The 24,910-nt window shown below is 54.0% G+C and overlaps 2 protein-coding genes across 2 annotated transcripts; one reads left to right on the top strand and one right to left on the bottom strand.

Moving 5' to 3' along the window:
- The first annotated feature begins 1,415 nt into the window (after positions 1–1,415).
- Positions 1,416–10,237, top strand: PEF1 (penta-EF-hand domain containing 1). The gene is made up of 5 exons (XM_029080923.2): positions 1,416–1,520; positions 5,894–6,206; positions 6,590–6,745; positions 7,596–7,739; positions 9,348–10,237. Exons 1-5 carry the CDS (start codon positions 1,497–1,499, stop codon positions 9,575–9,577), a joined length of 867 nt encoding a protein of 288 aa, XP_028936756.1. The 5' UTR covers positions 1,416–1,496; the 3' UTR covers positions 9,578–10,237.
- On the bottom strand, positions 10,129–22,332 carry HCRTR1 (hypocretin receptor 1). Its single transcript, XM_029080917.2, has 10 exons — positions 22,258–22,332; positions 19,696–19,962; positions 18,172–18,350; positions 17,621–17,864; positions 17,182–17,297; positions 15,974–16,182; positions 14,650–14,771; positions 12,329–13,100; positions 12,081–12,238; positions 10,129–10,668 (listed from the first exon to the last, which is right to left on the bottom strand). The coding sequence occupies exons 2-8, from the start codon at positions 19,892–19,894 to the stop codon at positions 12,922–12,924; spliced, it is 1,248 nt and encodes a 415-aa protein (XP_028936750.1). The 5' UTR covers positions 19,895–19,962; positions 22,258–22,332; the 3' UTR covers positions 10,129–10,668; positions 12,081–12,238; positions 12,329–12,921.
- Positions 22,333–24,910: the final 2,578 nt, after the last annotated feature.

The raw sequence follows: 24,910 nt of genomic DNA, 5'->3' as shown, positions 1-24,910 counted from the left end.
TGGCAGGTATTATGTGTTTACTATGCACTAAGCAAAGGGATAGGTAGAAGATAGCCAATTTGGACACAGTGCCTGTCCCACAGGGACTCACAGTCTAAGAGGGAGGGAGAGAAGTGATCATCTCCCCATTTTTAAAATGAATCAGATAAACTCTTATCAGGTAAATGCAACACACGGGTCCCAAGGTGGGTCATTAGAGAGAAGAGACTGGATGGAGGTCGGACCCAGGGCTGGCACGGGCCATTTTGGTGCTTTGTGTAAACTGGACAAGGAGGGCTGTTTAACCCCTAAGTGAGAAGCAGAAGCTGGATAGAGAAAAGGGTCACCCCTGGCCAAATAGCACTATAGGCGTAATAATAATGTTGGTATTTGTTAAGCGCTTACTATGTGCCAAGCACTGTTCTAAGCACTGGGGTAGACACAAGGGAGCCAGGTTGTCCCACGTGGGGCTCACAGTCTTAATCCCCATTTTACAGATGAGGTAACTGAGGCACCGAGAAGTTGTGACTTGCCCAAAGTCACACAGCTGACAAATGGCCGAGCCGGGATTTGAACCCATGACCTCTGACTCCAAAGTCCGGGCTCTTTCCACTGAGCCACGCTGCTTATAAACTTGTCTATATTGTTCTGGGCAGGGAACGTGCCCACCAACTCTGCCATATTGTTATATTGTACTCTCCCAAGCGCTTAGTACAGTGCTCTGTACACAGCAAGCGCTTATAACTGATTGATTGAATAGATGTTAAGGTCAGCCTTGGTTGGAGAAGCAGCGTGGCTCAGTGGAAAGAGCCCAGGCATGGGAGTCACAAGTCATGGGTTCGAATCCCGACTCTGCCACTTGTCTGCTGTGTGACTGTGGGCAAGTCACTTCACTTCTCTGTTCCCTCATCTGGGGATTAAGACTGGGAGTCTCACGTGGGACAATCTGCTTTCCCTGTATCTACCCCAGCGCTTAGAACATTGCTCTGCATATAGTAAGCGCTTAACAAATACCAACATTATTACTATGAGCAAACCCCTACCCGCCCGCCGCTCGCGCTTCCCCAGTTCCTCCCTCGGCTGGGGACCCGTTGCCCTGACAACTGCCGGGGGGGGCGTCCGGAAGTGACGTAAGCGCCCCTTTGCGACCGACGTTCCTTTTGCCAAGTTCCAACATGGCCGCCGAGGCGACACCCAATGTCGCTTTCCATTCGCAGCCTCCTTTCGCCCCATCCCACTTCGGGAAGGAGAAGGAAGGACTTGATGTCTGGGACAGAGGGCAAAGTCTCCGTTCCTAAGGGTGGTTAGAACCCGGACAATGACCCGCCCTCCTCAATCCCCGGGCGACGCCTGGTCGCGCTGGGGCGTCACGTCCGCCGGCTGTTCCGGCGACTGACAGGCGCTCTCGGCCAATGGGCATCCGGCCCCGCCCCCGCGCGGACCAATAGGCGGCGGCTTGAGGGGCCGGAAGTGAAGCTTTCCCGCCCCCCCGGTCGGCTTGTGACGTCAGAGGCGCCATGGCCAGCTATCCGTACGGCCAGGTGAGTGTGACGGGGGCCGCGCCCCCGGAGGAGGGTGCAGCGGGAGAGGCTGGGGGCGCGGACCTCCGGACCTCCCCGCAGAACCCCGCCCCGCCTCAGTTTCCCTCTCGAGCAGGGGGTGGGGACGGAGCGGGCGGTGGGGGGGGGTGAAGGGAGAGGGGCCCAGGGGCACGCCCCGTGCGTGACGTCATACCCACGGCGGCCCCTGTGTCGCGGTGACGTCACGGCCGGTTGCCCCGGAAACCGGGTGGCTGGCTCTTAGCAGGCAGCGTGGCTCTGTGGCTTGGGAGGCAGAGGTCATGGGTTCGAATCCCGGCTCCGCCACTTGCCAGCCGGGTGACAGTGGGCGAGTCACTTCACTGGGCCTCAGTGACCTCATCTGGAAAATGGGGATTAACGGTGAGCCTCACGTGGGACCACCTGATGACCCGGTATCCACCCCAGCGCTTAGAACAGGGCTCTGCACCTAGGAAGCGCTTAAATACCAACATTATTTGAGGGGACATTGGGGACCGTCCTGGCATAGGTGCCGGTGCCACGAGGAAAACGTTAAGCATCTGCCCCTTGGAGAGTCAGCGCAGTGTCCTCCATGCAGAAGGGAAACCTGAGGGATGGCATCGGGGAGAAGAGATGCCTGCTGCCGAGCCAGTGTAAAGACCACTAGGAACTGCTTTGCACATAGTAATAATAATGATGGCATTTGTTAAGCGCTTACTATGTGCAAAGCGCTGTTCTAAGCGCTGGAGAGGATGCAAGGTGATGGGGTTGTCCCACGTGGGGCTCACAGTCTTCATTCCCATTTTACAGATGGGTTAACTGAGGCACAGTGAAGTGACTTGCCCGGAGTCACACAGCTGACAGGTGGCAAGCGCTTAGACTGTGAGCCCGTTATTGGGCAGGGATCTGTTGCCGAATTGTACATTCCAAGCGCTTAGTACAGGGCCCTGCACATAGTAAGCACTCAATAAATACAATTGAATGAAAGAACAAATGCCGTCATTATTGTTATCAGGAGAACAGTCAGTCAGAGCACGGGCCTGGTTGTCGGAAGGACCTGCCTTATAATCCCGGCTCCGCCACTTGTCTGCATATCCTCCTCCAGACATGGGCAAGTCACTTCACTTCTCTGGGCATCAGTTACCTCATCTATAAAATGGGGATTAACTGTGAGCCCCATGTCGAACAGGAACTACATCCAGTCTGGTTAGATCTAGCCCAGTGCTTAGTACAGTGCCTGGTGCATAGTAAGTATTTAACAAATACCATTTAAAAGAAAAAAAATGCAGATGAAGAAATGGAGATACCAAGTTAGTGACTTGCCCAAGATTACACAGCAGGCAAGTGGCAGAGCAGGAATTAATCCCCTAGACTGTTAGCTCACTGTGGGCAGGGATTGTCACTCTTTATTGCTTTACTGTACTTTCCCAAGCGCTTAGCACAGTGCTCTGCACACAGTAAGCACTTTATAAATATGATTGAATGAATGAATGAACCCAGGTTAGTCGAATGAGTGGTTGGCTGAATGAACTCCAAGCTGGCGCTCTTTCCTCTTGGCCGTGCTGCAAACGTCTGCAAGGGCGGAGCGCTAAGGCACAAAGTGGACACTATGCTAAGGATACATTGGCCATAAAAGATCCTCGTGTGTATTTTGCAGTGTGTTGCACCCCTATCCACCTACTCCCTTGTTGAACTCTCCCACAATGGAATGGCAATAAGTGCTTAGTACAGTGTTTGGCAAACAGGAAGCACTCAATAAATATGATTGAATGAACAAACTGGCTGGAATGAAAGCATGAGTGGTGGTACACCAACCTCTAGCATTAGAATTATTTCCTGTGCACAGGTCTCAGGCCTGGAGTCTTAGAGCTGAGGGCAGTGGGGTGGGGGAGGAGAGACAGAAAAAAAGAGGGAAAGTGAATGACTGACTCTGCGAAGTCTAGGGTCTGGGAAGGCTGAGCCAGTGGAGTAGCCCAGAGGCTGATCTACTTTGCAACAGCAGTGTCCTTTCCAGTCAGTCAATCAGTGAATGTTATTTATAGAGTGTTCTATTAAGATCTTGGGAGAGTACAATTAAGCAGAGTTTAGTGGACATATTCCCTGTCCACATGGAGCTTACAGTCTAGAGGTGGAGACAGACAGTAAAATAAATTATTGTTACGGGCATAAGCGTTATGGGGCCGAGGGCATGGTGAATAACGAGTGCTTAAAGAGTACAGATCCCAGTGCATAGATGACATAGGGAGAAGGAGTAGGAGAAATGAGGGCTTAGTTGGAAAAGGCCTTTGGAGGAGATGTGATTTTAATTAGGCTTTGAAAGTGGAGAGAGTGGTAGTGGTAGTGGAAGGGGAAGGGAGGATGATGTGGGCAAGAGGTCAGCGGCAAGATGAACCTGCTTTTAGCATTCAATTTGGTGGGCTTGCTTCCTGCTAGGAAGAGCACAAAGTCCTTTACAGTCCCTAGCTCAGGAGCTAGGTATGATCACGGGTATTATCATGGAGAAAGGGCACACGGAGTGATAGTGGTGAGGTTATCCGTGCTGGTTTATTCCTCAACTCCGCCTGTGGCTCTTGGAGTACCCTGCAGCGGTGGGCTGAGGAGATGAAGTGAAGCAGTTACGATTGCTAACCCTGGTTTACAAAGTTTTCCGTTGATGGGAGCAGGCTGGAGTGAGTGCATGTGGAGAACGTGACTTGTGTCCCCATTGTGCAAGAGAAAACTTTATCCTGGAAATGCAAGATGGGGAACAAAAGAATGAATGATTTGCCTTTCTTCCCAGTGGCTGCTCTTTGTCTCCGCTACTCGGTAGCTCTTGGCGTCTAACACATGAATGTTGTTTCGAACCCCACTTAGTCTCAGTCACTGTCCCCTGGGGCAGAGTGTGGTCTTGATGGAGAATTCCAGTGTGTTGCTGCTGCTGCTCTGGCCGGGAGCTACTCTGTTCTCCCTGGAAGTTTCCACTCCTCGGACCTGAAAGCTGGCCTGGACGATAGGGCAGTGAGGTTTGCCTTCCTCCAGACGTGGGAGTGGCCCTACCGCTTGTCCGCTGTGTGACCTTGGCCTAATTACTTCATTGTTCTGGGCCTCAGTTACCTCATCTCTAAAACGGGGAGTAAGACCATGAGCCCCAGGTGGGACCTGGACTATGTCCAACTCGATTAGCTCGTTTCTACCTCAGGCCTTAGTACCATGCCTGGCACACAGTAAGCACTTAACAGATACGATTAAACATCTCTGTGCTCAGTTACCGCTTCTGTAAACTGGAGATTAAGACTGTGAGCCCCATGTGGGACCTGGACTATGTCCAACCTGCTTAGCTAGTATCTACCTCAGCGCTTAGTTCGGTGCCCAGCATGTAGTAAGCGCTTAAATAACATTTAAAAAAAAAAGTGTCCAGGGAAGGCTGATAACAGGTGGAGAGTTGGGGACTTTGGGGAGTTGACAGGATAAGAGATGTAGGAGGTCCAGCCTCCCCCACCACTGCCCTCCATGCTTGGAATCTCTCCAATTTTTATTTTGACCAGTGCCGTGAAGCTGATAAACAGAGCTGCAGCAGCCCTGGTCCAGACCCCAGAGTCGAGCGCCTCGAGATATATGCATATGGGGTGGGGTTAGAGACTAGAACAGGCTCATTTTACAGATGAGATAACTGAGGCCCAGAGACGTGAAGTGACTTGCCCGAAGTCACACAACAGACATGTGGTGGAGCTGGGATTAGAACCCAGGTCCTTCTGACTCCCAGGCCCGGGCTCTATCTACTAAGCCACGCTGGGGGAAGAGTTGGAGGAGGAAGAGGAGATGATAGGGATGTTATTGGCTGCCCCAGTGTGTGAGGTAGGCACAGATGGGCACCTCTCACCAGTGCTCCCTGGGGCTCTGAGGTTCACAGTAGCAAGTAAGGGTGAGTTCAGCTGAGGGAAATCCCATCTGTGGCCCTGGATGGCAGCTTCTTTTGGTTCCTTTGGCTTTCCAGCACCTTGCAGCTTGCTCCCCCGTCCTTCAAGGAGGGCCAGCCACAGTCCAGTAGCCACGAACACCCCAGCTTCCCAACGAGTTGAAATTTGGGCAGAGAGCGAGGCTGACCAGACTGTGTGGCTTCTGCTGCTCTAACAAATCAGGACCCCACCCTTGAGGGGCCGGGGAAAACAGAGTTTCTTTCCAGACCCTCCTAGTGTGCCGAAAGAAGAGAATTTGCCGCTGCAGCCGTCAGAGTTAGAAAATTCTTCCCTAATCCTTCCAGCTTCAGGGGAAGTCCACTTCCTTGTGCCCAACCCCTGGTGGGGCACTGGGCCTAACGTGGATTAATCTGGGCTGCTTGGGTCATGAAAAGGTCCATCGCATTCTGACCATCACTTGCCCTGTGCTTGCCTCTGCAGGGTTACCCAGGATCTGCCGGACAGGCCCCCGGTGCTCCCCAAGGCAGCTACTACCCGGGGCATCCGCACTCCGGGGGGCAATATGGAGGGGGACTACCACCCGGCAGCTCGTACGGAGGCCCTGCCCCCGGAGGGCCCTACGGACCACCGACTGGCGGAGGGGCATATGGGCACCCAGCCCCAGGAGGCCTGCCCATGGGGGCCCCCGGGGGACCTTACGGAGGTGCTGCTCCAGGCGGCCCCTACGGGCAGCCAGCCACAAATCCATATGGGGCCCCTCAGCCTGGTCCCTACGCACAGGGCCCACCCGCTGGTGAGTACAGGCGCTGGTGGGTAGGTGGGCGGACGAGAGCAGTGGATCGTGGAGCTGGCGGCGTAGAACAGCGGGCCAAGGGTGGTCGTCCGGGTTCCGTCCCTGGTTCTGGCCTTGGCTTGGTGAAATGGGCACACGGCCCTGGCCTTGGGTGCCTTTGCTGAGATGGAAAAGGTGGCTCCCCTGAACAGAATCAATGGGCACGCCATCCCTCTCCTTTGGAAGCCGACTAGCCGAATCTCCCCTCATGCTTCCATTGCAAAGTTTGCTGGGAAGCCCTCTGCTGAGGGCAGTCAGACCCAGCCCCCCACTCTGCCGTGCCCCTCCTGTCTCAGAACGGCACCACCTTATGCCTCACCTTGTGTCCCACACTCTCCCCTCAGGCAGCATCCCTCCCGGCGTGGACCCGGAAGCCTTTTCCTGGTTCCAGACCGTAGACACGGACCGCAGTGGCTACATCTCCATGAAGGAGCTGAAACAGGCCCTAGTCAACTCCAACTGGTCTTCGTTCAACGATGAGACCTGCCTCTTGATGATAAGTGAGTCCCGGTGGGGTCTTGGCTCCCCCCACCTCCTCTGCACCCTCCCCTCTGTGTCCCGTTTGAGCCTCCCCTCACTGCCTTCCTGCCCCCCTCCACCCACTCCTCTGCTGCTCAGGTCCTGCTCAGGGGGCGGTTGGGACAAATGTGCCAGCATGCAGCCGGTCTAGGGGTTGCCAAGGAAGCAGAGCAACTCTAAATTTCCTCCTGAACACCCTGCAAGCCGTCTGGTGGTAGAGTCCACGGCTGGGATCCCGAGCTCCTGGGCCCTTTTCCCAGACTTCTGTTTGGAATGAGTTCCTGCTGCCCATCTAGCAGAGGGAGGGTGGGCAGGGTCAGTTAATAATAATGTTGGTATTTGTTAAGCACTTACTCTGTGCAGAGCACTGTTCTAAGCGCTGGGGGAGATACAGGGTCTTCAGGTTGTGCCATGTGAGGCTCACAGTTAATCCCCATTTTACAGATGAGGTAACTGAGGCACAGAGAAGTCAGTTGAGTACCTTGTTGGTGAAACAGGTTTCCTTGATGGATTCCCTGTGACAAGAGGGGCTGTTTGGGGTGTGAGAGAACCCTAAAGCAATGAACTAAGATTGTGAGAGGGAAAGGGCAGAAGGGAAAGGAGGATGAGGACTAAGAGTTGAAAGAGCAGCAGGGTGGCGGTGGCGTTGGGTGACTGGGAACCAGACCTTCTGGGTCTGATTCCTCTGATTCTCTCTGCCAAGAGGGGTTTTGGAGGAGAGGTCAGCACAGTTCCTTGGCTCCCTGGGAGGCCCTGCCAGGGCTCTGGGGTTCAGGGGGTGAGGCCCCCCATCCTCAACTCTCCGTCCATTCACCCACCGTTCCCTTCCAGACATGTTTGACAAGACCAAATCCGGGCGGATCGACCTATTCGGTTTCTCGGCCCTGTGGCGGTTCATCCAGCAGTGGAAGGGCCTCTTCCAACAGTACGACCGGGACCGCTCCGGCTCCATCAACTACAGCGAGTTGCACCAAGGTAAGGAGGTCGTTCGCACGTGCACAGACACGCATATGTCAGCGTGGCTTAGTGGAAAGAGCCCGGGCCTGGGTGACGGAGGTCGTGGGTTCGAATCCTGGCTCTGCCACTTGTCTGCTGTGTGACTGTAGGCAGGTCACTTAACATCTCTGTGCCTCAGTTCCCTCATCTGTAAAATGGGGATTAAAACTGTGAGCCTCATGTGAGACAACCTGATGACCCTGTATCTACCCCAGCGCTTAGAACAATGCTCTGCACATAGTAAGCGCTTAACAAATACCAACATTTATTATTATTATGTGTGTACACGCACACACATCGTCTCCCCCTCTAGATGTCAGCTCATTGTGGGCAGGGAATGTGTCTGTTATATTGTTATATTGTACTCTCCAAGCACTTAGTACAGTGCTCTGCACACAGTAAGTGCTCATTAAATACAAATGACTGACTGGCACCCCTCCTCACCACCCCCAACCCCAGGCTTCCAAGGGCTCCCTTGGTACTGGCAGTCCACATGGTTATAGGAAAGCCCCCTCCCACAGGGCCCGAGCAGGTCCAGTACCAGATGCCCCCAGAGTCACCGGCTCCTTGGGCCACCCCCTTAGCTAGGTGAGGAATGGACTGGACTCCAGTTTGGTTTCCTCCTCCCCTGGCCCCATGTGGCAACCACAAGGCTGTTTTTTAAAAAAATTTGGTATTGTACTAAGGGGAGGGATAAATACAAGGCAGTCAAATTGGACACAGTCCCCGTCCCACACCGGGGAAGGGAGAACAAGTATTTAATCTCCATTTTATAGATGAGGAAAGTGAGGCACCCAGAAGTTAAAGTGATTTGCCCAAGGTCAACAGCAAACAAGCAGAGGAGCCAGGATTAGAATTCCAGTCCCCTGACACCCAGGCCCGTGCTCTTTTCTCTAGGCCACACTGCTGACCCCAGAGCTTTGTGATCTGCCACCTCATTGCCCTGAGGCCCAGTACTCCAGCCACTGGTGGGCAATCCTTGGGGAGAGTTGGCTGGCTTTGCCAGCCTGGGCCCTGCCACTGTTATAATTATTTTATTTGTTACAAGCTTATTGTGTGCCAACCACCATCTTAAGCACTGGGTTAGGTACGAGATAGGTGTAAGAGGCCCACATAGGCTTTACAAGTCTAGATAGGAGGGAGTAGGATTTAATCCCCATTTTATAGATTAGAAACAGATGTACAGAGAAGTTAAATCACTTGCCCAAGATCACACAGCAGAGAAGTGGCAGAGCTGGGATTAGAACCCAGGTCTTCCGACTCCCAGGTGTGTGCTTTCCACCAGGCCACACTACTTCTTCCCTCCACTTACCTCTCCCTTAGGAGGAACCCTGATATCTTGGAGAGCTAAGCAGAGTAGAGAGGCAGGAAGCAACAGTGACGTGTGTTACGAGCCCTCCTGAGAGAGGCAGGAGGTCCACTCAAGCCAGGCCCGTGGCGCAGACAGAAAGGAGATGTTCCCCCACCCCCTCCCCACCGCCCTCTCCCCCGGCACCGAGAGAGATATTCTCTGAGGAAGACCACCGATCCGCACTAGGGCACCAAGCAATGACTAGGGAGTTTGTCTTGTGTCTCCTGTCCCTCCAGCTCTGTCCCAGATGGGCTACAACTTGAGCCCCCAGTTTACCCAGCTCCTGTTATCCCGGTACTGCCCCCGGGCCGCCAACCCCACCATCCAGCTGGACCGCTTCATCCACATCTGCACCCAGCTCCAGGTGCTGACCGAGGCCTTCCGGGAGAAAGACACGAGCATGCAGGGGAGCGTCCGGCTCAGCTTTGAAGACTTCGTCACCATGACCGTGTCCCGCGTGCTGTGATCCTGCCGCACCGGGCGCCCTCCCCAAAAATGGAAGTAGAATCCCCCTGTGCTCACGCAGTACCGTCCTCCCAGGTGTGCGTGGTGGACCGGACCCGGGACGGGACTGGGCGGGTGAGAATCGAATCAGCGAGGAGGCGCCGAGCTGGAATCCCAGTGCCCCCGCCACCCCCTCCATTTTGGGGCTCAGGGAAGCCAACCCATCGATCCCACCCCCACTTCCTTCCCTCCAGGCCACTCAAGGCACCAGCTATGCTTACGCTCACCCCAGAGTGAGTTCCTGGGGCCTCTTGCCGAGGATGGTGCCAGACGCCAACATATTTCTCTTTGGGCCCAAGCTGCCCACGCCAGTGAGAGCAGATGTTTAGTTCCTCCAAAAGCAGAAACTACGCCAAGGGAGAAAGTGGTGCATGGAGCCAGCAAATAGGAGTTTGCACAGGGTCATGCTCCCACGACCTCTGCCCGCCTGTGCCAGGGCAAGACCAGCCATCCCTGTTTTGGTACGGGACCTGGTTACTCTGGGGCAGGGGCCGACCAGACCCCCGTCAGCCCCAACACCTCACTCCACCGACCAGATGCCTCCTTACTGCCATTGTATCCGTTTTCACCTAAAGGGCCAAACCTATGTGGTTGTAAGCTTCAATAAAGGGGTTCTACCTCAGGGTGCTGGAACCGAGTGTCTTCTGTGTGCCCGGGAGGGGGTCCTCTAGAAACGGGGACTTTCTGACCAGCCTAGAGAGGGTGTCCCAGACCACCAGTGGCTGAGCTAATGCTCTGGCTCAAAAGTCCATGCAGAAGGGAATGGGAGACCATGTTGCGCTGTGGGAAATAGCTGTTTAGCCTAGTAAAATGTCAGCCCAGGCCCCAACTCCACTCTTTGCCTTATCCCAGGAAAACGCTGTGCACTCAACCCCTTTCATTTCCTCCAGGGGCCAATCCCTCTGTCTCATTTGAATCACAGGGACCTTCTAACCTTGATGCCTTGCTTCCTTTCTGCTCCCGGGATTTTGTGCTGGGGCCATTGTGGACAGGACACTGAAGTCTGAGAACAGAAACTACAGGGAAGCTTTTGGCAGCATCTCCAGCAAGGGCCTTTGAGGAAAAAAGAGCAGATGGAAGAGAAAGGCACTTCATTGAGCCTCTAAGAAATGAGTCACCCCCACTTCCCACCGCTCTCGATAACACCGATTCCCTGAGCTGGATGGAAATGAGCAAAGAGCAGAATTTACTGAGCCTTCATTTACAAAATTTAGCGAGGATCTGTCTCTCTCACTCCACTGAGAACCTGGTGGTCCCTTGACTAGAGAAGGCTCGCGATCCCTGGCTGGGGGGTGGCAGGAGTAGGGTGGGGGGTCGTGGTCCAGTAACCCTTCCAGGTGGAACAGAGGAGGCTGGGGCCTCATGGAGTAGGAGCTTGTGTCCCCCTTTGCTACTAGAGAAGCAGCGTGGCTCAGTAGAAAGAGCACGGGCTTTGGAGTCAGATGTCATGGGTTCAAATCCCGGCTCGGCCACTTGTCAGCTGTGTGACTTTGGGCAAGTCACTTAACTTCTCGGTGCCTCAGTTACCTCATCTGTAAAATGGGGATTAAGACTGTGAGCCCCACGTGGGGACAACCTGATTCCCTTGTGTCTACCCCAGCGCTTAGAACAGTGCTCGGCACATAGTAAGCGCTTAACAAATACCAACAAATACCAACATTATTATTAAACTGGCTGCCAATCAAGGGTGGGGAAAATGGTCTGTTCCCCTGGTTTGGGCCACTCTCCAGGCTCACACTAACTGCTAACCATTTCCACGACTCAGACAAGTCCTCAGTTTCCTCAACTGTAAAATGGAGATAAAACGGAGATTAAACCTGTTTTCCCTCCTACTTAAGACTGTGAGTCCCATGCAGGACAAGAACTACATCTGACCCAATTTACTTGTACCTACCCCAGTACTTAGAACAGTGTTTGATAGTAAGCACGGAGGAGCAACATGGCCTAGTGGATAGAGCACAGGCCTGGGAGTCAGAGGGACCTGGGATCTAATCCTGCCTCCGTGACTTGTCTGCTGGGGTGCCCTGGGCCGGTCGCTTCACTTCTCCGTGCCTCAGTTACCTCAGTGGTAAAATGAGGATGAAGACTGTGAGCCTTCTACAGGACAAGGGACTGTGTCCAACCTGACTAGCTCAAATCTACCCCAGTGCTTAAAACAGTGCTTGGCACATAGTGCTTAAAAAATGCCATTAAAAAAAACCAAAAATAACAACAAAAAGATCCTTTGGGAGGAGGGAGCCCTGTGGGGTGCCTACTTCACAGCCTCTGAAACCTGCAGGGTGTCCCAGGCCTGGGTCCTGAGCCCCTGCCTGCTCTCCCACTCCCAGTCTCTACGCGGCCTGGGAGACGGGGAACATTCTGTACCACCTGTGGATTAGGAAACCGTTGGCTTCTAATTAAGATCACATTGGGCTGGTGGCCAACAGTCTACCGCCAGGGTTGGGAATAAGTTTTATCTCACTCACCGTTCATATCCTGAGCTCGCGGTGAGGTTTCGTAACCTGGTGGAGGGTGGGAGGATATGAAGGTATCTGGAAACGCATCTGATGGCAGTGCTGTTCCTGGAGGAGCATCGGGTCCGATCTTACCATGCCCGTGTCGTTTCGGCATAAGGTTTGGCACACTTTTGAGGTGTGAGAACATGATGATACACCTTTATTCCTCCTTGGACCTTCCAGCCCTCCCCCGGAGGCCCCCCCGCCCCTTAAATCACCTTAATGGTCGTCGGCTGTTGCTGATGCTTTTAGAACAAAGCCAAAGGCGGCTGTTTCTTCGGACTGTTCAATTCTAGAAAGCTGTCCTACCTCCAGAAACCCGGTAGGACACGAAGGTTCGGCGGCAGGAAGATTCAGCTTGGAGCAGATCAGGGGATCCTAGAACTGGAAGGGACCTTAGGGGGATCAGGTGGGCCAGCCTCCTGCCTCAGACCTCTACCTCAGACCTAGGTTAGAGATGCCACAAGGTCCCAGTTCTGGTGTTTTCCTATCCTGACATCTAACTACAGCTTCCTGTTGTCTCACTGTGTAGGGTCTTGGTGAAGAGGGGGAGGCCCCTCCAGCTGCCTGAAGATGGCTACCGTTCACCTGAGCCGTCTTTTCCGCAATCACAACACCTCCAGCCCCCCACCCCATTCCTTCCACATTTGGGCATTTTGACTGCCCCCCTCTAGCCTTCCTTCTCCTCTGCCTTGGAGAGGTATATCCACTTGGAAAGGGGGGGCCTCAGAGGAGCAAAGGAACAGGGTTGGGGTAAGGGCCAGGCAGGGATGGTAAGAGGGGAAGTGGTGGTGTCGAGCTGCAGCTTCCTCTAGGGCAGCACGGTGGTAACACTGGTGAGCACCACGTGCTCAGAGACTTTGGAAACAGTGAACTTGCTTTGCAGGGACAGGGACTTCTGACTGGTGGAGCGGGAGCTGGGCGTCTGAAAGGAGCCAAAGGTAGGGAGGCAGCAGGAGAAAGCGGCTTTAAACTGTTCTCGGAACTTGCCTTAGGGAGAGAAGACACACACACACATATACACGTGTGTATACATAAGCACAAGGCATCACAAACAGGTGGGCACACGCGTGCCATCACACATACCCGGGTATGCACACCTGATAGCAGGTGGGCATGCACACATCACACACATGGAGGAGAACACACGAAGCCAGTCGGCCGTGAGCAACTCTTCGGTTTTTCTCCCAATCCCCCCCTCGCCCCCTCCCCCCAAAAACCCTAACCCCCCCAAACCCCAGCTCCCCCTACCCCAGCCCCCGGGGGAGCCCCCCGCCCTCCCTGGAAACAAAGCTCTGAGAACATCGGTGCCTGCCGCGGCAGCGCAAAAGAATGGAGCAACTTCCCCTGATCAGGTTTCCACGGACCAATGCAATTTCCATCTGATTTCCTGGCCGCCGCTAGCTTCTCTCCGGCCCCGGCTCGAATCTCATGGTAGGACGTGTTGTCTGGACCTGAAGCCTTCAGGAATGACCCCTCCCCCGCCCTCCACAGGTCCCTCTCCCCTCCGCCTTGGGTGGACTGTTTGCAGAGCAGACAGGGAGGAGGGAGGAGGGAGCTTTCCTGCAACTGATGTCTGGAGTTCCCCTATCCTGGCGGATTTCCCTGGAAACATTCCTAGGGACTAGAAAGGACTTAACTAAGTCATCTTGGGCAGTCCCCAGTTTCCAGCCATGATGGAGAAGTGGATTTTGTTTTCAAGAACTCCAAAAGGAGATATCCCCTTTCCGAAACTTATTAAAGCATCCCTCCCCCTTCTCATCCTACTGCCATTAAGGGCTCAGTCCCTCCATTCTCCAGTGGTCATCCCAGGAAGTCTTAAGCTGTTTTGACCCAATCACTCAAAAAGCAGACTAACCACTATCCAGGCAGAGGGAGGAAGGGAAGGAGGGAGGCAGCTTCTAAACCCAGCTCCCTTCCTGATGCCAGGGGGTGAATCAGACAAGGTTAGCTTTGCCCTGCGGGACCCAAACCTTTGGGCTTCTGAAGTCATCCTGCTGGGAGTCAGGACACTGGGGTTTGAGTTCCAATTCTGCTACTGTGAGTGACTTTGGGTAAGTCACCTAACCCCTTCAAGCCTCCATTTCCCCATCTGTAAAATGGGGAAAATAATCTTTTTTTTTTTGTTAAGTGCTTATTTTGTGCCAAAGCCTGTTCTAAGTGCTGGGTTAGTTAGATGTTAATTAAGTCAGATACAGTCCCTGTCCTTCATGGGGCTCACAGTCTAAGTAAGAGGGAGAACAAGTATTTAATTCCCATTTTACAGTTGAGGAAACTGAGGCACAGAGAAGTTAAGAGATTTGGTCAAGGTCACACAGCAAGCAATTGGCAGAAGTGGGATTAGAGGCCTGGTCCGAGTCCCAGGCCCATGCTCTGTCTGCTAGACCACACTGCTTCTCTGTGACATTTGAGGACCAATGAAGGAAACGATATGAAAACATTTTAGGGAAATTCCAGGCACTGTTGTCCCCCCAGGCCCAGAGAGTCTAACCCCTCTCCCAGGAGACCACCTGGCCTGCCCAGCAAAGTGCCCACTTACCACTTAGGAAGTTGTAGATGATGGGATTGGCAGCGCTGTTGGCGTAGACCAGCCAGTGGGAGAAGGTAAACCAGGCATAGATGGATTCCCGATCACTCGTGTTGGCAAACATCCCAAACACCCTGCATGGAGGAGACGGCTGGTGAGACAGGGTCTGGCTTCACCTCGCTCCAGCTCCAAGGTTCAGATCCTAGAGCTGAGGGTGAGTGGCTGGTCCCTGAGAGCTGATATTCAAATACTAGGACCAAGGGCAAGTGGCCAATCCCCAGCTCTAGAGCTGAGATTCAAGTACTAGAGCCAAGAGCGAGGAGGTGGTCAGACCCGACTCTATCACTGAGATGTAGGTACTAGAGCTGGGGATGAGTGACCAGTCCTTGGCTCTAGCACCGAGATGCAAATACTAGAGACTGGGGAGAGCAGCTGGTCCTTGCTCCAACACCAAGATTCTGATTCTAGAGTTAGGGGCGAGTAGCCAGTTTTTAAGCTTGTTGTGGGCAGGGAATGTGTCTGTTTATGCTTGCACTGTACTCTCCCCAGCACCTAGTACTTGGGTAAGTGCTCAATAAATATGATTGACTGCTCAAGTTTTAAAAATTATCATTAATTACTATTATAAATAGTAAGAGTGGTATTTGTTAAGCGCTACTATGTGCCAAGCACTATATTAAGTGCTGAGGTAAATACAAGAAAATCAAGTCCTACACTAGGTAGGAGAGAGGACAAGTATTGACTCCCCATTTTGCAGGTAAGGGAACTGAGGCACAGAGAAGTTAAATGTCTTGCTCATCATCACCCGGCAGAAAAGTGGCAGAGCCGAGAATAGAACCCAGGTCTTCTGATTCCCTACTCTACCCACTAATCCAAACTGCTACTTTAAGAAGAGAGATGTGCTGGCAGTGAGCCAGGAACTCGGGCAGACTGGAGGTCGTGCCTTCATCCTGGTCCAAGTGGGGACATAAACGCTCTCAATTTTCACACACAAAGCAGTGTGGCCTAGTGGAGAGAATATGGACGTGGGAGTCAGAAGGACCTAGGTTCTAATCCTGGCTCTGCCGCTTGTCTGCTTTGTGCAAGTCATTTAACTTCTCTGGGGCTCCATTACCTCATCTGGAAAATGGAGATGAAGACAATGAGCACCAGGAGCGTTAGGGACTGTGTCCAACCCAGTTTGCTTGCATCCACCCCAGTGCTTAGTTCAGTGCCTGGCACATAGTAAGTGCTTAACAAATACCACAATTACTATTATTATCCTCCATTTGCATTCTCTTAGAGCCCTGACCCTTCCCCAGTGGCTGCAGAGGATGCAACATGGGGACAGTCCTACCTCTTGAGGACGTTGAGCACGCTGATGGGCAGGTAGCAGAGCGCGAACACGGTCAGCACCACCATCAGCATCTTGGCCGTCTTCCTCCGCGCTCGCATCTGCTTGACCTCGGCCAGGAAGGCGCTGGCCCGGGCAGGGGCCGGGGGTCCCGGGAGCTGCACAGAGCTGCACTTCCAGTTCCGGACCAGGGCGGAGGTGGTTCCGGGAATCTGAAGCCAGCAGTGGGGCCCAGGCAAGTGGGGTTGGGGAGAGAGAAGGGAAGAAAGAGCTCGGAGTCTCAATGTGGAGTCCTTAAATCCAGAGAGATGACGCAGTTGCCCTTTAAGAAGCAACCTGCCCAATGATGCCCCAGGGGCCCAGGTTCATCCTGCTGCCCCCCTGTGCCCACCAGTGGACCCCAACACCTTCCATGGCAATTTCAAACCCCATCTGGGCCTTTGTTTCTCTCCCTCCATTGGCCCGTCCTTCACCCCATCCCCCTGCCTCGGGCCTCCCTTTGACACCACCGAGTCATTGCCCAGATGCCCCATATGCTTGGGACAGTGCCTGAGCCTCCCCCCTGCCTTTAGAAGCCATAGTCTGACTGCCACCTCCTCCAGGAAGCCTTCCCAGGTAAGCCCCCGCCTTACTCTTAAATCATCAGTATCCTTCCCCTATTCCAATCCATTCTCCTTCTTACTAATGTATTGCTTAAGTGCTTACTATGTACCAAGCACCGTATTAAGCATTGGGATAGATTCAAGATAATCAGGTCAGACACAGTCCCTGTCCCTCACAGGACTTACAATCTAAGTAGGAGGAAAACAGGTAATCTCCCATTTTATAGATGAGAAAACTGAGGCACAGAAAAGTTAAATGACTTGCCTAAAGTCACACTGCTGATAAGGGGCAGAGCTGGGGTTAGAACCCAGATTCACTGACTTCCAGACTCATTTTCTTTCCACTAGATCATGCTGCTTCTAATTCTTCCTGTCATTTCTGTGTCTGTCTATATCCCTGGGGTGAATAGGGTGGGGTGGGGGTCTGTGTGTCTCTCTTCATCCCCCCTGTTAGACTGGCAGCCCCCTTGAGGGCAGGAATTGGGTCTGTTATCCCACCTGGGCTAGCACACTTTGATGTGTGTCTCCCCTGTAGACTAATGGCCTGACTGCCTGCCCATTTGTCCACCCACCTTTCTGATGGCCTTCTTCCTACTCTCCCACTCTCACCTGGCGTCCCCAGAGCTTCCTGAAGATCTGGAAGTAAGCCATGAACATGAGGCCGAGCGGGGCCAGGTACGTGACGATGAAGAAGCAGCTGTGGTAAATCTTGGGATACAAGTCATCTACAGCAGAGACCGGGGGACAGGAAAGAGAACCCCCGAGCCCTACATCAGGAGGAGCAGGCAAAGGAGAGGGGCTTTGACCCCCCTCTCCCCGCCCCCGGAGCCCGGGGCAGGGATGTCTGGGCTGGGGGAAAGGAGAGTGGTTGTGGGGAGGGTGTTTTGGTTGGCGTCGACAGAAGGGCTACTTTTGCTGGGCTGCGGAGAGGGCAAAAGCTGCAGGTTCCTGAAGGGAGAAGGGAAAGGAGTGAAACGTCACGCGGGGGCAGCGCGGTCCACCCGCCCGCTGACAGAGGGAGCCCCGCTGAGGTGTCCACTCCCGGTACCTGCCCAACGTTCATCACAGACGGAGAAGAGGAGGGTGCGGTTGGCCAGCTCGGGCAGGATCGTGCTGCGCTCCATCACCACGGCCTGGGGCACCATGACAGCCAGCGAGACGGCCCAGATGCCCAGGATGCTGCCACGGGCACGCTGGGCCGTGCTCTTGAACAGCAGCGGGTGGCAGATGGCATACCAGCGGTCCAGTGCGATGAAGCTGAGGGTCAGCACGGACACGGACACGGACACCGTCTGCGGAGAAGGCAGAGGTGGGTGGGGAGAGACTCCAAATGGCCCCTCCGGACAACCTCTCTGCATCCTGTGGCAAGTAGTGTGGGGCCTGTTGGGTGGATTTGCCCCGGGGCTGGGAATCAGACCCCCTGGTTTCCCTGACCTGGATCCCTGACTGGCCTCAGGACCACGAGAAACACCAGCCGGGTCAGAGAGGGGCACATGTGCTTGTTTGTATCCATCCCAGTGCTTAGTACAGTGCATGGCACAGAGTAAAAACTTAATAAATACCATAATCAACATTATTATTATTAACCGTGATGCTCACCTGCAGATAGGGGATGACCTTGCAGAGGGTTTGGCCAAAGAACCAGGACTCTGTGATGTCTACAAGCAGGCTGGCTGGCAGGCAGATGGCCGTGACTAGGACGTCGGCCAACGACAGGTTGACGATGAAGTAGTTAGTGACTGACCTCATGTGGTGATTACGCCACACAGCTAAGCACACTGCGAGTTAAGAGTGGTTAGGGGGCTGAGAGCCATTATCTCCTCTCCCCTCCTGCCCCATCCAGGGAGTCCTACTACCCCCTAGGCCAACCCACTGGAAGGACAAGCTCCCAGCTGTTGGGCAGGGGAGGGGCAGAGCAGGTTGCAAGGAATTCTGAGAACTGTACTCCCTCTTCACAGCTGATCAGAAGTCCTAAGTACTCCATATCCCAGAGCAGGATTGATTTTTTTCAGCCCTCTCTCTTGTCCTTCCCTAGTCTGCCCACCATCAGCAAGGTACACGAACAAGTCAGCCCAGTAGACACTAGCCTCACCCTGACTAGGATTAGCAGTTAGCCCTGGCCCAGGAGCCCTGGCTTATAAAGCTCCTTCAGATCCTTTTCTCCTGCCCCTTGCCATCTGATCTGTAGCCATTTTTTGGTGTTGTTTTTTTTTTTGTAACACTGACCCTCTGAGGTTGGGGCTACACAACACCAGTAATTCACTATGGGGCCACTGAAGTGACCTGGGTGGCTAAACAGCCAAAAGGAGTTTATACCCTGTTAGTGTGTGCACTCCTATTGGGTAGGTATCTCATCTACCAACTATTGTATTGAATTTCCCCAAGCACTTAATACATACAGTCCTCTGCACACAGTAAGTATTCCATAAATGCCACTGATAGATTGATTACCATTACTCATGTATTAAATCTGACTACTTCTCTAGAGCCAACGAGGCCCTTGTTGGGTCTGGCCTTCTGCCCCTGCACCATCTGTTGTACTCTTTCTACTGCTACTGTTGAAGAGGGGGATCTAACCAGTAGCTGTGCTGGGTGCCCTTTCCATCAGAACTGCTTTGGCCCCAACCAAAAGGGCTTTGACAAATTGGGGTGACCCCCCACAACCAAGGTGTTGACTGCGCTGAGGACCCCCAGAAGAGCCCTCAATGGATTTAGACTGAGAGCCTGTTGTTGGGCAGGGATTGTCTCTATCTGTGGCTGAATTGTACATTCCAAGTGCTTAGTACAGCACTCTGCACACAGTAAGTGCTCAGTAAATATGATCGAATGGATTAATTTAGTCCAGTGGCTCAGACCTGGCAATGTGCTCCCCCGCCCTCTGGCGAGCCAGGCTTTAAAGCAGGCAGGGCTACCAAGAAGGCTTCTATCTCCCCGCTGGGACTTGGGAATTTCCCCAGTGGCTCCCAGGGAGCAGGGGCTTCCCAGGAAGCATAACCCCCTCCCAAGGCTCCGGGAAGGGCAAGCTGGGCAAGCACAGACTGGTGGGAGAGCCCTTCAGGGACCAGGAAAGAAGAGTGGGTCTGGGTGGGGAAGCTATGGGCCTGGGCCCGGGAGGACACCTACCCAGCACGTTGCCCACTAGGGCCACAAGGAAGACGGCCACGTAGGCCACGATGAGGGCCCACTCGTACTGCTTCGGGTAGAGGTAGTCACGCCAGAGGTAGCGCAGGAACTCATCGTCGTAGTCATCCGGGGAGAAGGGGCCGCCGGGGGCTCGTGGCGTTCCGCTGCTGTTGGCTGGGAGCGCCTCCATCGGGGTCATTCAGGGGCTGCTCCCGGAGGGCATCGTGGGCCGGGGTGAGGGGCAGAGGCTCAGAGAGGAGTTAGCAGCTGGAATGGGGGGACAGGGAGCTTGGGAAAGGAGTGGACCTGATGCAGCATCTAAGGGAGGGTCAGGGAGGCAGGACTTTTGGCTCTCTGTTCAACATGCCCCTGTCCCCAGGGACCGCCCCCCAACCATGCCCATGAGATGCATGGATGGAGGGACGAGGTCTGGAAAAATGGCAACAGAAACACTAGAGAGAAAAGCAGTGTGATCTAGCGGAAAGAGCAAGGGCCTGCGAACCAGAAGACCTGGGTTCTAATCCTGGCTGTCATTTGACAACTTTGTGTTACTCTGTGCTTCAGTTTCCTCATCTGTAAAATGGGGATTAATTTTTTTTTAAGCACTCGACATTTACCCCAACTGCAGCCGCACAGTACTTAGGTACATAACCGTAATTTATTTTAATGACTGTCTCCCCCTCTAGATGTAAGTTCCTTTTGGACAGGGAATGTGTCTACCAACTCTGTACTCTCCCAAGTGCTTAGTACGATGCTCTGCACACAATAAGCACTCAATAAATACCATCGCTTGACTGAATTACACTGTGAGCCCCACTTAGGACGGGACCGAGTCTGACCTGAGTATCTTGTATCTACCCCAGGGCTTAGTACAGTGCTTACTAAATATTAAGCACTTAACAAATACCATTATTATTATTCAGCCTGTTTCCATCAGCCATCCACTTTCTAAGTCGCAACTCGGGCCACTTCCTCCAGGAAGCCTTCCATGATTAGCCCTTTTTCCAGCCCTCCTTCCCCTCCCCGTTTCAATCCATTCCTTCCTGCCATGTCCTTTCTACGTGGAATCGGTGTGGATGGCCCGTCCCCTCTCTCTTAGACTGGAAACTGCCTGAGGGTGGACCCCGCTGGGCTCCCCCTTCCCGGTTCAGGAATAATGATAATAATGATAATGTTGGTATTTATTAAGCACTTACTATGTGCAGAGCACTGTTCTAAGCGCTGGGGTAGACACAGGGTAATCAGGTTGTTCCACGTGAGGCTCACAGTTAATCCCCACTTTACAGATGAGGTCACTGAGGCACAGAGAAGTGAAGTGACTTGCCCAGGGTCACACAGCTGACATGGGGTAGAGTCGGGACTCGAACCTGAACTATGTCAGATTAGACATAGTCCTTGTCCCACATTGGGCTCACAGTCTAGGAGGAGGGAAAGCCTATATTTTATCTCCATTTTACAGGTGAGGAAACAGGCCCAGAGAGTTTAAGTAAATTGCGCAAAGGTCACCCAACAAGCCAATGATAATAATAATAATAATGTTGGTATTTGTTAAGCGCTTACTATGTGCAGAGCACTGTTCTAAGAGCTGGGGTAGATACAGGGTAATCAGGTTGTCCCATGTGAGGCTCACTGTTAATCCCCATTTTACAGATGAGGTCACTTAGGCCCAGAAGTGAAGTGACTTGCCCATAGTCACACAGCTGCCAGGTGGCAGAGCCGGGATTCAAACCCATGACCTCTAACTCCCAAGCCCGGGCTCTTTACACTGAGCCACGCTGCTTCTTCAGGAAGGCAGGGGAGAGAGATTGGGCCGACCCAAGGAGCATCTCCAGGGATGTTCTCTCCCTGGCTCTGCTGAACCTTCCTCCTCTCCGTGGTCTCACCCCGCCGCGAGAAGGAGAGGGCAGAAGCCAGGCCACACTGGGGAGTGGGCCAGTCAGTCCTCGCTGCCGGAGGGGGTCCACACCAGTCGACTCGCTCAAGGCAAGAGTAGGCGTTGGAAGGACCGAGGAGAGCTGCCAGTGAAGGGGAGGGGGGGGGCACGGTCCCCCAGCATCGCCCACCCGGGAGACCCCCGAAGCAGCGTTTGCAGCGCTCTGGGTAGCACGTCCAGGGCTGCCGTGACGCGCCGTTCCCACGAGGGGGCGTGACATCTCTCCATGAATGAACCGCGTTCCCATTCATAAATCTCGGGCCCGCCAGGGAGGATGAGCGGCAGCTTTAGACCTCCCCGGGGCGGGAGATGGCCACGGGACACCGGCCTTTTCCAGTCTCCTCAGCCCCCCGCCTCAAAGAGAGATGGGGACAGACCCTACTCCTCCCCGAGCCTTCGTTTCCCACTCCCTCCCGCCGGGGTCCAGGGAGAAGGGAGGAAAAAAATTGAACCTGCAGAGGGCTTCGAAGTCCTCCTGATTAAGGGCGGTAAAAATGATCCCCGTCATTCACAACAGTTTATTAATTATATATTATTAAAGTGTCGTCTCTTTAGAGCACTAAGTCAAGCCTCCAGGGTGGAGGTCGGATTCCTGCCATTAATAATGGTGATAAAGCATCATTACTTACGAAGCAAGCGGCGGAGATGGGGGAGAGAAACGGCAAAGTAAAGACCCGCGTCCGGCTCGGAGACCTGGAATCACACATTGCACGGAAGAAATGGTGGCGGGGGGAGGAGGGAGGGAAGTGGGGAGGAGGGGGGGGGGGTCTCTGGCGATCTCAATTCAATTAGGAGGAATTCTCTGGATATCTGTCACAGACGGTGATTTTCATCTCCCCAGGAGATGGCTGGGATGCTTTTGGTGGTATGGTCCGGCTCGCTTTCACATACAAAGACCAGATGAACTGGAGAAATGGTTGGTGATGATAATGATGGTGGTGATGAGGTGGATGGTGGTGAGCGCGGGAGGAGACCAGAGAGGACCTGAAAGGCTTCGGAGAAAGACCCTCTAAGGGCCTCTAAGTGCAGCCTAGGAGGGAGTTGCCTCCCCACTTGAGGGGACCCATCCTTTCTCAGAGCCGACAAGCCCGCAGAGGATCTGGTAGTCTAGGAGATGTGGAGTCTCTCAGCTCCTTCCTTCCCTTGGCGTGTGTGTGTGTGTCGGGGTGTGTGTGTGTGTGGGGGGGGTGTTGTTCTAGTCAGCAAGGTCGCTGAAGTGGTCACTTTGGGGACACAGGAGAGGGGTGGGGGACATTGGAGTCAGGGCGAAGATCTGGGCGAATTGGGCAGAGACGAACGCGTCGCGGACAGGCACCTGTTCCCGGAACGCTGCCCCTCTTCGCTCTCCTCCCCGCCGCCTTAGGTCTTTTCCCGGAGACCACTCATTTCTCCCCCCCTCGCCGCCATCCTGCCCCCTCCCCACCCCGGGGTCCTAGAGAGACCCCCGCCCCCTCCCCCAGATCCACACACACACAGAGATACCCAGAGCCCCCCCGCCCAGGCCCCATCTCTCGGCGAGGTGTCTGCAGAGAGAAGGGGGTCCGGGGTCGGGTGGACCCCTCCCCGGGGTCAGAGATCAGAGGTCACCGCCTACTTACCTGGCGGGGGCAGAACCGGGGGCGGGGGGCGGGCCGCTCGGGCCGGGCTCCCCCGCGGGTGGAGGCGGGAGCCCCGGCAGGCCAACGGGGCAAAGGGCGGCCGGGCCGGGGAGCCGCGGCCAGCCCAGTGACGATGGGGCCCGGCCGGGCGCGGGGTGAATGGAGCGGGCGGGGCGGGGGCGGGGCGGGGGCGGGGCCGGGCCAAACGGAGCCACGCCATTGGCCCGCGCCAGGTACACGCGGACCCTCATTTGCATAAATCCGGGGGAACCGGCCTTGGGAATGGACCGACCCCCCCCGGACCCAGGCGTCCTGCGGGGCCCGACTCCCCCTGCTCATCTCCTGCAAATAATAATAATAAGGTTGGTATTTGTTAAGCGCTTATTAGGTGCAGAGCACTGTTCTAAGCGCTGGGGAGAGACAGGGGTCGTCAGGTTGGCCCACGTGGGGCTTCACAGTTTCAATCCCCATTTTCCAGATGAGGTCACTGAGGCCCAGAGAAGTGAAGTGACTTGCCCACAGTCACACAGCTGCCAAGTGGCGGGGCCGGCATTCGAACCCATGACCTCTGACTCCCAAGCCCGGGCCCTTTCCAGGCTGCTTCTCCAACCGTTGTATCTGTTGAGCGCTCACTGTGTGCCAGGCCCCGTACTAAGCGCTGGGATGGACACAAGCAGGTCAGGATGGACAAAGTCCCTGTCCCACACGGGGCTGACAGTTTTAATCATCATGATCGCCCTGTTGGTTTAGCCCTGACACTTGGATTTGCGCCCCTTATTCACGCCCTCCCTCAGCTCCGCAGCACTTATGTACATATCCGTAATTTATTCATATTGATGTCTGTCTCTCCCTCTAGACTGCAAGTTGCTTCTGGGCAGGGAACGTGACTACCAACTCCATTATATTGTACTTTTCTAAGCGTTCGATAGAGTGCTCCACACACCATAAGCGCTCAATAAATACAATTGAACGAATTGAACGCTTCTTGCAACTTTGTTATATTGTAATTTCCTAAGGGCTTAGTACAGTGCTCGGCACACAGTAAGCACTGCGAGCCCGTTGTTGGGTAGGGATTGTCTCCATCTGTTGCTGAAATGTACTTTCCAAGCGCTTAGTACAGTGCTCTGTACACAGTAAGCGCTCAATAAATACGATTGAATGAATATGACTGATTGATTGATTGATACTATGTGCTAAGCGCTGGGGTAGATGCAATACAATCAGACACAGTCCCTACCCCAGATGGGACTCGCAGTCGAAGTGAGAGGGAGAATACGTATCTAATACCCATCTTGCTGGTATTCATATATCCATTTTACCTATGTTCTTATCCATAATTAATTTTAATATCTGTCTCTCCCTCTAGACTGTAAGCACTTACAGTCTAGAGGGAGAGACAGATATTAAAATTAAGTGCTTACTAGGTACCAGGCACTGTTCTAAGCTCTGGGGGAGATACAAGATAATACAGTTGGACACAGCACCTGTCCCACATAGAGCTCACAGTCTTAATTTTACAGATGAGGGAACTGAGGCACAGAGAAGTCAAGTTACTTGCCCAAGATCACACAGCAGACAAGTAGCTACAGTGGATATACAGTTCAGGGGTAAGGTCCGTCCAGGAGAGAAATCCCTCATCCAAGGACATCAGGGCCCATACTCTTTGCCACGAAGGACCCCACCC

Source organism: Ornithorhynchus anatinus, chromosome 16 (genome assembly GCF_004115215.2).
Source record: "Ornithorhynchus anatinus isolate Pmale09 chromosome 16, mOrnAna1.pri.v4, whole genome shotgun sequence".
Taxonomy (NCBI): Eukaryota; Metazoa; Chordata; class Mammalia; order Monotremata; family Ornithorhynchidae; genus Ornithorhynchus; species Ornithorhynchus anatinus.
The sequence above is the reverse complement of the archived record's forward strand: the minus strand, read 5'-3'. Positions and strand labels throughout refer to the sequence as shown.

Coding starts and splice junctions, on each gene's coding strand:
- PEF1 (XM_029080923.2), top strand. CDS start 1,497: ATGGCCAGCTATCCGTACGGCCAG. Junction 1,521..5,893: donor CCAGCTATCCGTACGGCCAG/GTGAGTGTGACG, acceptor TTGCCTCTGCAG/GGTTACCCAGGATCTGCCGG. Junction 6,207..6,589: donor CGCACAGGGCCCACCCGCTG/GTGAGTACAGGC, acceptor CTCTCCCCTCAG/GCAGCATCCCTCCCGGCGTG.
- HCRTR1 (XM_029080917.2), bottom strand. CDS start 19,894: ATGACCCCGATGGAGGCGCTCCCAGCCAACAGCAGCGGAACGCCACGA. Junction 17,865..18,171: donor AGGTCATCCCCTATCTGCAG/GTGAGCATCACG, acceptor CCTTCTCCGCAG/ACGGTGTCCGTGTCCGTGTC. Junction 16,183..17,181: donor GGAAGCTCTGGGGACGCCAG/GTGAGAGTGGGA, acceptor TGCTGGCTTCAG/ATTCCCGGAACCACCTCCGC.